Genomic DNA, 12,900 nt, shown 5'->3' with positions numbered 1-12,900 from the left:
GCCAGGGGTAAGGAGTATTTTCATTGTAGAAACCTGCCACAAATGCATCAGACTGCTTCATCTCTGTCACCACAGCTGCTTTCTTTGAAAACATAAGGCTTGGGAGTTTTACTGCGTAAGAGGGCATGCATCCCAGGAATTTGGAAATGAATTTGCATTTTACATTGCCCTGGAGATTTGAGGGGTTTTTCATCTCTGCAACTAAAACTTATCTCGGTTTGCTTTTTTTTTTTTTTTTTTCCCATGACCTCTCTAGCCTCAACATCAAAAAAGTGATATAAAAGAGATTTATTAAGTGTAAATTTGGATATAAACCTTTTCTCATTTTAAGCCAAGGGTAGAGAAATGTAACATTTGAGGATCTTATTGGTAAAGTCTGTTGTAGGGGAAGAGATGTGCAGTCCTTCATATGAAAAGAAGGCAGATGGAGGTGGATTGTAATAACCTTATGTTGTCAGAGGATAGTTCCCAATTATAGGTTAGGTACATCGGCCAGTGGAGACACCAAAGACACAGAGGCACTGTTCTGGGTGCACTGGAGTCTGGTTAATAATGCCAGCCACTCTTTATATCGTACAATGGAATACATTATAATGTTGTTTTGCCATGGAAGGCTTGGATGTACAAGGACAAGATTTATAGATTTGGTTACAAAGATTCCTATATTTCCACTAAAGTTGCTGTGTTCCTGTTTACTGATAACAAACCAATGTTTCAAGGCAACAGTTTTTTTTTTTTTTTGTTTTTGTTCTCTCTGCACTTGTGATCTGAGTAAGTCACGTCTGCTGATCTAAGCAGTCCGTAACCACCCCTGATAAACTCACAATTTACATTACGCTATACTATAGGCATCCCCAATTATTTTTATTATATACAGTTACTATTTCATTGAGATCTACCTTATCAGAGATGCACAATGACGTGCCATGAGTCAGGAGAACAGCATTGTACACCTCAGATAATTTTCACCAGAGACCAGATGAGTCACTTGACATGACTTTTCATCTATATGCAGGCTTAACCCCTTAGCGACCTTTGACGTACTATTACGTCATGGACGCGAGGTACTTTGCGCACCATGAAGTAATTGTACGTCATGGTGATTCCGCCCGCTCACTAGCTGAGCGGGTGGAATCGGAACTGGGTGATGGCTGTTACTGACAGCTATCACCCTTTTCCATAACCTCTGGTCGGTACTTTTACCGATCGGAGGTTTTAACCCTTTGATTGCGATGGTCAAACATGACCACCGCAAACAAAGGGTGCCGCGATCTCTCCCCCCCCCCCCCCCCCCCCCCCCGCCGGCACCCCCCGCGGCGAGATCGGGGGGTGCCGGTATCTGTAATATGTAGTCTGGGGTCTGGTTCGTGACCCCAGACAGCCCTGAGCACTCACTTACCTGGTGATGCTCCCGGCGTCTTCTGGAAGTGAGCTGTCCCGTCCGCACAGCTCACTTCCTGTGTCTAGAGTGAGACACGTGCAGGCTGTCACTGCAGCCTGTGTCTCATTCTAGAGTAGAGAATCAGTGATGCAATCATCACTGATCCATGTGTCCCATAGGGACACAAGAACAAGTAAAAAAAAAAAAAAGTGTAAAAAAAATAAAGTATTTGAAAACAATTAATAAAGTTATAAAGTCCCAAAAATCCCTTTTTTCTATAAAAAATGAATTATGTAAAAAAAACACAAAAAAATTAATAAAAACAATACATATTTGGTATTGTCGCGTCCGTAACAACCTGTACAACAAAACTGAAACAATATTTAATGTACACAGTGAACGGCGGTAAAAAATAACGGAAAAAAAACCGCCGGAAGTAGTGATTTTTCGCCATCTCACCTTACAAAATGTGCTATAAAAAGTGATCAAAAAGTCATATGCACCCCAAAATAGTACCAATAAAATGCACAGGTTGTCCCGCAAAAAATGAGCCCTCAACCAACACTGTCAAGCGAAAAATAAAAATGTTATGCCTCTCAGAAGATGGCGATGCAAAAATCACTGATTTATGTCCCCAAATGTGTTTTTGTTCTGCAGACTTAGTATCGCATAAAAAAATAACATAAATGAGGTATCGCCGTAACCGTACCGACCCGCAGAATAAAGGTCACATGTTACTTATACTGTACGCTGCATGGCGAAAAATGTAAAAGGTAAAACTCAATACCAGAATTGATTTTTTTCTCTTTTAAATCCAGCAAAAAAAGAGTTAATAAAATGTAATCAGTAAGTTTTAGGCACCCCAAGATGGTGTCATTACAAAATACATCGCATCCCGCAAACAACAAGCCCTTATATGGCCACGTCAGCAGAAAAATAAAGAAAATATAGCCTCTACCAATGTGAAGACAAAATCACGCAAAATCGCCAAATCATTAGAACACAACTGGGTGCGGCAGGCAGGGAATGTATAAGCTGTGCAAGCGAATATCAGGGGACACCCTATATTTACAGCTTATGAGGGAAAATATACCAGAAGTGACCCCCAAAGTGACCCCAGTGTGACTTCCCCAATCATAGGAGCTACTGGGGGTACAGTAGGGAATTTAGTGTCTGCAATGTCCTCCGCACCGCTTATATATTCCCTCTTCGCCATCCGCTGTGCAGTCACGTCCGGGATACTAATACTCACTACACCCCCTGATAAATTCTTTTAGGGGTGCAGTTTTCAAACTGCGGTCACTTCTTTGGGGAATCCACTTTTCTGGTACCTTACAGGCTCTACAAACATGACATGGCGTCCAGATACCAAACATCTGAATCTGTGCTCCAAAAGCCGCATCGCGCTCCTTCCCTTCTGCCCCCTGCTGTGCGCCCAAACTGCAGTTTATGCCACATGTATGCCACATGTATGACACTGGTGTAACCGGGGTAATGTCATATGTGAGTATAAACTGATATTAGGGCACATATATGACACTGGTGTACCCGGGATAACATATGTAATGTCATATGTGGGTATAAACTGATATTAGGGCCCAGCCAGACACAGAAGGGAAGAAGGTTATTTGGTTTTTGGAGCACAGACTTAGACGGTTTGGTTTTTTCGATGCCATGGCACTTTTGCAGAGACTCTAAAATTTCCCCTACAAAATGGGGTCACTTCTTGGGGAATTCCAGTTTACTGGCACCTCCAGGGCTCTGCAAAAACAACATGGCGCCCAGAAAGTCCCTCTAAATCTGTACCCCAAAAGCTAAAAAGCGCAGTGCTCCTTCGCTTCTGAGCCCTGCTGTGCGCCCAAGCAGCAGTTTATACCCACATATATAATTTTTTTGCCTCTCGGGAAGGCCCACTTAATAGTTTTAGGAGTGCAGGTCTCTGACAACACAAAGTGGGTGCAATGCATTGGATACCAAAATGGCATATTTCTTTAAAAATTTCAATTTTTGGGAAGCATTTTTAGTCTCAAAATCATAATACCACTTGATACATTCCTTGACGGGTGTAGTTTCTAAAATGGGGTCACTTTTGAGGGGTTTCTATTGTATTGATACTTTAGGGGCTCAGCAAATGCGACATGGCACCTCAAAACTATTCCAGCAATATATGCCCTCCAAAATCCAAATAGCGCTCTTTAACATTCTGAGCCCCGCCATGTTCCCATACAGCAGATTATGATCCCATATGGGGTATTGCCGTGTTCAGGGGAAATTGTGTAACAAACTGTGGGGGGCTCTTAATTCTCTAACTACTTGCAAAAATTAAAAATATGGCGCTAAATGGACGATTTATTGGAAAAAAAGTAATTTTTCATTTTCACATCTCAATGGTAAAAAAATCTGTGAAACACCTGTAGGGTCCAAGTGCTCACTAAACCCCTTGATAAATTCCTTGAGGGGTCTATTTTTCAAAATGGGGTCGTTTTGGGGGGGTTTCCACTGTTCTAGCACTTCAGGGGCTCTCCAAATGCAACATGGTGCCTGAAACAGATTTCAGCTAAATTTGCCCTCCAAAATCCCAATAGCGATCCTTCAGCTCTGGACTTTACAGTGTGCCCATACATCACTTTACATCCACATGTGGGGCATTTCTGTAGTTGGGGCAAAGTGCTTGACAATTTGTGGGGTGCATTTTCTTTTTTAACCCCTTGTGGAAATGCATAATTTGGGGTTAAAGCTACATTTTATAGCAAAAAATGTCACTTTTCCTTTTGTTGGGCCAATTCTGTTACACTCCTGTAGGGTCAAAGGGCTCACTAAACCCCTTGGTAAATTCCTTGAGGGGTATAGTTTCCAAAATGGGGTGACATTTTGGGGGTTTCCACTGTTTTGGCACATTGGGGGCTCTGCAAAAGGGACATGGTGCCTGAAAAGTATTCTAGTAAAATCTGGCCTACAAAATCCAATTAGCGCTCCATCTGCTCTGAGAGCGACCGTGTGCCTGTACATTAGGGTACCAGCACATATGGGGTATTGTCGTGTTCAGGAGAAATTGTATAACAAAATGTGGGGTGCAGTTTCTCCTTTAACCCTTTGTGAAGATGAAAAATTTGGGGCTACAGTGACATTTTATTATAAAAAAAAGTAATTTTTCATTTTCACATCTCAATGGTAAAAAAATCTGTGAAACACCTGTAGGGTCCAAGTGCTCACTATACCCCTTGATAAATTCCTTGAGGGGTCTAGTTTCCAAAATGGGGTGACATTTTGGGGTTTTCCACTGTTTTGGCACCTTGGGGGCTTTGCAATCGGGGCATGGCGCCTGAAAAATATTCTAGCAAAATCTGGCCTACAAAATCCAATTAGCGCTCCATCCGCTCTGAGAGCGACCGTGTGCCCGTACATTAGGGTACCAGCACATATGGGGTATTGTCGTGTTCGGGAGAAATTGTGTAACAAAATGTGGGGTGCAGTTTCTCCTTTAAACCTTAGTAAATGTGTAAATTCTAGGGCTAAATGAATATATTAGTGACAGAAATTGAAAAATGTAAATTTGACCTCCATTTTGTTGTAATTGTTGTGAAATGCTGAAAGGGTTAAGAAACTTTCTAACTGCTGTTTTGGATTCTTTCAGGAGTGCAGTTTTTAGAATGGGGTGACTTTTGGGGGGTTTTATTAGAGAGGCCTTTCAAGTTCCCTTCAGAACTGAACTGGTCCCTTGAAAAATGTGTTTTGGAAATTTTCTTGAAAATTTGGAAAATTACTGCTTGACTTGTAAGCCTTATAATATCTGAAAAAAATGAAAGGGTGCTTAAAATTTGATTGCTACATAAATCAGAGACATGGTTAATTATATTTATGAAAAAATTCGGGTAGTATGACTTTCTATTTGAAAGGCTTGCAATTTCAAAGTTTGAAAACTGCATTTTTTTCAAAATTTTCACCAAATTTCCTATTTTTTCATAATTAAAGACAAAACATATCGACGAAAATTTACTACTGACATGAAGTACAATGTGTTACGAAAAAACAATCTCAGAATCAATTGTGTAAGTTAAAGCGTCTCAAAGTTATCGCCATTTAAAGTGACACATGTCAGATTTGAAAAAAGAGGCCTGGTCCTTAAGTCACTTTTGGGCTGTGTCTCTAAGGGGTTAAAGAGGTTGTTAGGGCAAAACATTAATTTTCAAATGAGCCTGGTGAGGTAAAAAACAAATCTAAAATAAAAATCATACTCTCCCATTCCCAATGGTCGGGTACAGTCCGGTTCTTCTTCTCCGTCTTGAGGTGAAACCCCTCGCTGGCTGTGATGTCCTGGATCCGTTCTGTTGATTGCCCTATTTAAAATATAACTTTTTTTTTTTTTTTTTTGTCTTGACAAACCTTTACACTGAACTTAAAGGGGTTATCTAGTTTCCAACATTGATGGCTTACTTTTGGGACCAACCATTAATATTAGATCTGTGGGGGACCGCATTACAATGGATTACCAGGAGCTAGCACTGCAGTACCTTCACTCACTGCTGCAGTTTGTATGGCGAGTGAGCAGTGCAGATAGTGCCCCTGCAGATCTAATTGATAGTCTGTCCCAAAGATAGGGCATCCATGTTAGAAACCAGTTAAACCCCTAAAAGAGAACTTGTCACAGAAGGAACTGAGCAGAAATGTAACTTTGTTACAAAAGAGTCCATATAACTTATGATTTATTCATTTATATGTCTGACTTTGGGCTTTGGGATCCAGTGGGCGGTAGTGAATGTGTTACTATGTACATAAACTATATTTTATACACCACATCATTCTTCTCAGCTCCTCTTGCTCCAGAACATCCTGCCTGCAGAAAGGACTGCCTTCATTTTAAGATGTAGCTTTAATTTACTGCTGACTCGTGATGTTATGCACTAAATGGCAATAAGGAAGCGTATAATTATGGCATGTGACGCTCTGATCTCATCTTAGGTGTATAGTGTGTAATCCATATCACCGTCAGTCACTTATTATATTTTTTGTTGGGTACAGTCATCTCATGACCAGACATTAGAGTTGGAGTGATCATTTGTGTACTTGGCACAAGGTCTTGTTCAGTTCATGAATACAGTACGGTGTGAGGGGGGATACTGCAGTAAAAGAGTGCTTTCAGAAATAGAAGTGGCCATAGTTTATACTTTGTCAATTATCAAATAAAGTGAATGAAAGAGAAATTTGAATAAAATCAATATTTGGAGTGAGGACCTTTGGAGGAGATGTCCTAGAAGTGATGATATGGCTGCCACAGAGCTCTGATCTCACCATCCAGTCTGTCTGGGATTACATGAAGAGACAAAAGGAATTGAGCAAACCTACTGAAGATCTGTGGCTAATTATACAGGGATTTTGGAACAGCTTCTTTGGAGAGTTCCTTCAAAAACTGTGCAAGTGTACATAGAAGAATCAATACTGTTTTTAGGGCAAACATTAATGCGAGTTAGGTTTCTCTTTTGTTCATTAACTTGTTTTGGTTCACTTACATAAATTATACTGTTAGCATATGGGGGATGAGTGAATATTCCTTGAGTGAATTTTAGCTCTATGGTCTTCAGTATAGTAGTGATGTACCCTAGTATTTTTGTATTTCTTCAGTGATGTACCCTGAGTTTATAAGTACATTTCTTTTTAAAAAAAAAAATATTTATTCAATGAGTTGTCCAGACAAAAATGGAGAACAAGTTATCTATTACAAATCAATTGATGTAAGTGAAAACACCTGTAGTCCAGCATGTGTTCGGCACCAGTGTTTCCCCTTGCCTTAAATGATAAAAATAATGGGGTTATCACCTGGCCATTTTTAGACTACCATATATACTCGAGTATAAGTCGACGCAAATATAAGCCAAGGCCCTTAATATTACCACAGAAAACTGGGAAAACTTATTGACTCGGGTATAAGCCAAGTGGGGATATTGCAGATAAAAAGTCTGGTCATGTGCATTACAGCGTAGTAACTCCATGTGCCTCATAGTAATAGCAGTTAAACCCATCATGTCCCTCACATTAACCCCCTGTGTGCCTCACATAACAGTTACTGATATGTGGGACATATGGAGGTAATAATTAGGTATCTTGATAACTAGTAACCCCAGCAGGTACCTGTGTTTTACCTTCACTTTACTGTAGCTTCCTCTCCTCCATACGACAGACATCTTCTATAAGACGCAATGAATCTTGAACATAATGGCTACTGACATATCTGCAGATGTTACATTCTAGTTTCTACAGAACCTTTGATGACATCAGTCATGTGACCTTACATGACAAGCCAATCACAGAGCAGTAGCACTAAAGGACCTCCCCCTTCGTTTAATTTATGCAGGTTATTCAAGTTTCTGTGCTCCATGGACCCTGACTCGAGTATAAGCCAAGGGGAGCTTTTTCGGCATAAAAACTGTGCTGGAAAAGTCAGCTTATACTTGAGCATATACGGTAGTTTACTGTGGTGCTTATTTATGATGTAGGCTCACCTCCTTCTTAAGTGATCTGCATATGTTAGTTTAGATGTGCTTTTTTTGGCCACATGCCCTTTGCAAAAAAAAAAATTAACCTTGCACCTTTTTAATGCTTTCTATGCTAACTGGCTCTTTTACACTGCCCATGGACTGGAGTGCGTTTGTGCCATTTTTTTTTTTTTTTTTGCTCCTTTTTTAAAAAGGCGCAAGTCATAAATGCAGCGTGAAAATCTCCATTTAGGCCATGCTCCCTTTTCTCAACAGAAAACAAAAGTGGTGAGAGCAGCAGAACATCTGGGAAATAAAGCACAAATGCTTCATAAATGAAGCATAGGGCAGAAAAAGACCTCAGATGTGAAATTTACACACAAAAAAAAGGTGCCAGTAGCTCAGTAAGTGTGCCCCAATTACTTCTAGGAGAAGTTACAGATGCTTGGAAAAGAAACTCCTGGTTTGATGAGCCTCTTTTATCTTTGTCTGCGTAAAAGGGGTTTTTTGTTTTGTTTTTTGTTGTTTTTTTTTGCTTTTTTGTTTGGGGGGTTCCAATATCCTTTTCGCAGTGCAAAAATAAGAAAAGTACCAAGATAATGGAATTTACTGATATGTCTCTTACTGTGTACAAGAACTTGGAGCACAGTCAGTTTGCTCTCCTGAGGCCTACCGAAAAGTTAGTGAAGCAGCTATTCACCATAGCGTTTAGTTCTATACATTGCTGAAAGTGATTAGCTTTCCTCATAATATATCAGTGGTATAATAATGTTCAGTTATAGCACTTGAAGTGTCACTATAAGGGTGCATTCACACTGAGTAAACGCTAGCTTATTCTGAACGTAAAACACGTTCAGAATAAGCGGCGTCTAAAGCAGCTCCATTCATTTCTATGGGAGCGGGGATACGAGCGCTCCCCATAGAAATGAATGGGCTGCTTCTTTCACTCCGTGCAGTCCCATTGAAGTGAATGGGGAGTGCCGGCGTATACGGCAAGCTCTGCTCATGCCGGAGCGTACACGCCGGCACTCATTCACTTCAATGGGACTGCACGGAGTGAAAGAAGCAGCCCATTCATTTCTATGGGGAGCGCTCGTATCCCCGCTCCCATAGAAATGAATGGAGCTGCTTTAGACGCCGCTTATTCTGAACGTGTTTTACGTTCAGAATAAGCTAGCGTTTACTCAGTGTGAATTCACCCTAAAAAGATATGTGAGGAATATAACTCTGCTGATATAATGATGTGCCAAAGATAAAATAGGTACAAGGGACGCACACCCTGGTGGTAAGAGAGTCTAGCATGGGGATAGAATTATGGTGGTTCCAGGTCTATTCTCTGTGCATGAGGATGGGATGTTCAAGGGTAATAACAAGTTTAGTTGTATCCTATGAACTTTACATGTTTTCCTTGAAATGTTACATTATCTTTACATCATAATTGTTTGTGTTCTAGGGGTATGGAATGGAAGATACATTTTGGGAACAGTGTACCGTGACATTACAAAAGGTGAGACTCCCATATAGTTCACTTGGAGAACACTGTTAACCAGTGTCTGGTTCTTATCAGCGTGATGATTCCAGCAAGGAAGCTGTGAAAAAAAAAATATGAAGATGCAGGCTTTGAACTTAAAGAACCATAAGGAAACGTTGTTGTACTGGTGCGATTATATATATATATATATATATATATATATATATATATATATAAACAAACCCTGGCTTTAACAAAGAATATACACTCACCGGCCACTTTATTAGGTACACCTGTCCAACTGCTCGTTAACACTTAATTTCTAATCAGCCAATCACATGGCGGCAACTCAGTGCATTTAGGGATGTAGACATGGTCAAGACAATCTCCTGCAGTTCAAACCGAGCATCAGTATGGGGAAGAAAGGTGATTTGAGTGCCTTTGAACGTGGCATGGTTGTTGGTGCCAGAAGGGCTGGTCTGAGTATTTCAGAAACTGCTGATCTACTGGGATTTTCACGCACAACCATCTCTAGGGTTTACAGAGAATGGTCCGAAAAAGAAAAAACATCCAGTGAGCGGCAGTTCTGTGGTCGGAAATGCGTTGTTGATGCCAGAGGTCAGAGGAGAATGGCCAGACTGGTTCGAGCTGATAGAAAGGCAACAGTGACTCAAATAGCCACCCGTTACAACCAAGGTAGCCAGAAGAGCATCTCTGAACGCACAGTACGTCGAACTTTGAGGCAGATGGGCTACAGCAGCAGAAGACCACACCGGGTGCCACTCCTTTCAGCTAAGAACAGGAAACTGAGGCTACAATTTGCACAAGCTCATCGAAATTGGACAATTGAAGATTGGAAAAACGTTGCCTGGTCTGATGAGTCTTGATTTCTGCTGCGACATTCGGATGGTAGGGTCAGAATTTGGCGTCAACAACATGAAAGCATGGATCCATCCTGCCTTGTATCAACGGTTCAGGCTGGTGGTGGTGGTGTCATGGTGTGGGGAATATTTTCTTGGCACTCTTTGGGCCCCTTGGTACCAATTGAGCATCGTTGCAACGCCAAAGCCTACCTGAGTATTGTTGCTGACCATGTCCATCCCTTTATGACCACAATGTACCCAACATCTGATGGCTACTTTCAGCAGGATAATGCGCCATGTCATAAAGCTGGAATCATCTCAGACTGGTTTCTTGAACATGACAATGAGTTCACTGTACTCCAATGGCCTCCACAGTCACCAGATCTCAATCCAATAGAGCATCTTTGGGATGTGGTGGAACGGGAGATTCGCATCATGGATGTGCAGCCGACAAATCTGCGGCAACTGTGTGATGCCATCATGTCAATATGGACCAAAATCTCTGAGGAATGCTTCCAGCACCTTGTTGAATCTATGCCACGAAGAATTGAGGCAGTTCTGAAGGTAAAAGGGGGTCCAACCCGTTACTAGCATGGTGTACCTAATAAAGTGGCCAGTGAGTGTAGATTATTTGTAATTGCACTATTTTGTAACACTATTTTGAATAACGATAATAAAAGCCATAAATTGTAAGCATTTTTTCATACTGGTTACATTTTGACCCCATACACACATCCTAAGTGCAATATTTCAGTATGGGATTATGCAATAGAAGTCCTTGTGCTGCTCAATGATAATAGGTGACATATGGATACAATGCAGATATGTATTTTTCAGAATACAGATCTGTGCATTTGTGAACAGTAGAAAGAACACGGTTGTGTGCATCTTGTGTATTTAAAACCTTAAATAAAAACACATTGATAAATGCTACAATATCTGCTGTGTGAATTCAGACAATGGGACAAAGACATGAAATAAAGGTCTGGGGTATGAAAAAAAAAAAAATCTCTTGAATTTTGCACCAACATCTTCCTTAACTTTTTTTTTTGACTCTGTTAAAGGGAGTCTGTCATCAGATCCCAGCATTTCAGCTCAAATTAGGGTCACCTGAATCCAACATTGAAAAAATATGCATCAGGAATTAGGAAACATATTTTTGATGCAGGGCATCTGTTGCAATATATTGTCAACAGATGCCCCGATTCACAGAAGAACATACTCTTAGGGTACGACCCCAAATTGAGGAAATGCTATATTATATGATTTATTTTTTTACGTTGCAGATTTTGCTGCAATGTTTTGAGCCAAAGACTACAGTGGAATGAGCAGAAGGGAGAAGTAGAAGTGCGGCCTTTTTGTTTTGCATTCCATTTGTAGCCACTCCTGGGTTTGGCTAAAAAAAAAAAAAAAAAAACTTGGGTACTTGGCTTTAAAGGGGTTGTCTATCATAAAATGAAATTCCTACACTAATCTAAACACACCCCACACCTACTTTCTAAATGACGTAATTAATCAAAAATGTATATTTACCAATATTCCAGGCACATTTTCTGATTATCGGTGACGTTCCGTTTAGTCACCAATAATGAGAATTAGGGAGCGTTCACACTACCATCAGTGTCCGCTGCTAATGTCTGTTCAAAATCTTGCACGGACATTAGCATTGGACACTAGCTGTGTCCGTGACATTTTTCATCCATTTAAATGGCGATCGGGTGTGTTGTTTTTCGCTCCGTGCCTGTCCTTAACTGTCCGTTCGTAAAGATGTCCGACTTTTCAAGCGGACAGAAAAAACCTACATGTTGGGTTTTGCTGTCCGCTTGAAAAGTCGGACATCTTTAGTTAAGGACAGGCACGGACTGTAAAAGAACGCACCCGATCTCCATTTAAATGAATGCAAAATGTCACGGACACAGCTAATGTCCGCGAGATTTTGAATGGACACTAGGAGCGGACACTACCTGTCGGACAATGACGGTAGTGTGAACACTCCCTTATTTATCACTACTGTGATAAATCGGGCTTATTTTCAGGCTGCTCATCTAGCTATTAGTAAATGTGGGCTGTTGTAATAAGGAAGTGTCTGAAGTATACTTAGTAAAAATTTGAAACTGCTGTTTTTACTTAAATCTTTTTCCTTTCTGTTGTATGTGTATTAGGATCCAAAGAAAGGATTTGGCATTGCTGTGTCCGGAGGAAGGGACAATCCACATTTTAACAATGGTGACAACTCCATTGTCATTTCAGATGTGCTTCAAGGGGGACCTGCAGATGGTCGTTTGCAGTATGTATATTTATTGTGGAGGGTTTTTTTTTTTTTTTTGTATATGAAATGTTATACATTTTACGACATAAAAACTTTTTTTTTTTTTTTTTTTCTCCCCCATGAATTCCCTGGCTAGTTAGTCTACTTTCACACTGCATCTTGTGTTACTCATTAATAGCCGTGCTTCCTGTTTAACAACTTTGAAAGTGATCTTTTGAAAACGCCTTTGGGTAACAAGAATATTACAGAGCTAGTCGAAAGAGCAACTGTGTTCTCAGTAAAGTTCTTGGCTTGTTCTTTTATCAAGTCTCTTATAGGTTTAGTTTCTGAAGTTGTAGGTGAAAACGGCTTCAGTTTTTCCAGACACCTTAGTGGTAAATTTACCTGATTATGTAGCAATATTTTGGTCTTTGATGAAACCAGGACTTTTGTGTTTGCGGTTGTTC

At 40.4% G+C, this 12,900-nt stretch overlaps 1 protein-coding gene across 2 annotated transcripts in view; it reads left to right on the top strand.

The window, feature by feature from the left end:
* LOC142210046 (tight junction protein 2-like) overlaps positions 1–12,900 on the top strand; it is a 43,875-nt gene that overhangs the window by 15,944 nt on the left and 15,031 nt on the right. For both annotated transcript variants that reach the window (XM_075279084.1, XM_075279079.1), the window contains exons 3-4: positions 9,305–9,358; positions 12,348–12,472. In XM_075279084.1, the coding sequence (XP_075135185.1) occupies positions 9,305–9,358; positions 12,348–12,472 (179 nt within the window). The remainder of the gene's footprint in view (positions 1–9,304; positions 9,359–12,347; positions 12,473–12,900) is intronic.

The sequence above is a fragment of the Leptodactylus fuscus genome, chromosome 1 (genome assembly GCF_031893055.1).
Source record: "Leptodactylus fuscus isolate aLepFus1 chromosome 1, aLepFus1.hap2, whole genome shotgun sequence".
Taxonomy (NCBI): Eukaryota; Metazoa; Chordata; class Amphibia; order Anura; family Leptodactylidae; genus Leptodactylus; species Leptodactylus fuscus.
This window is presented reverse-complemented; position numbering and strand designations above follow the sequence as displayed.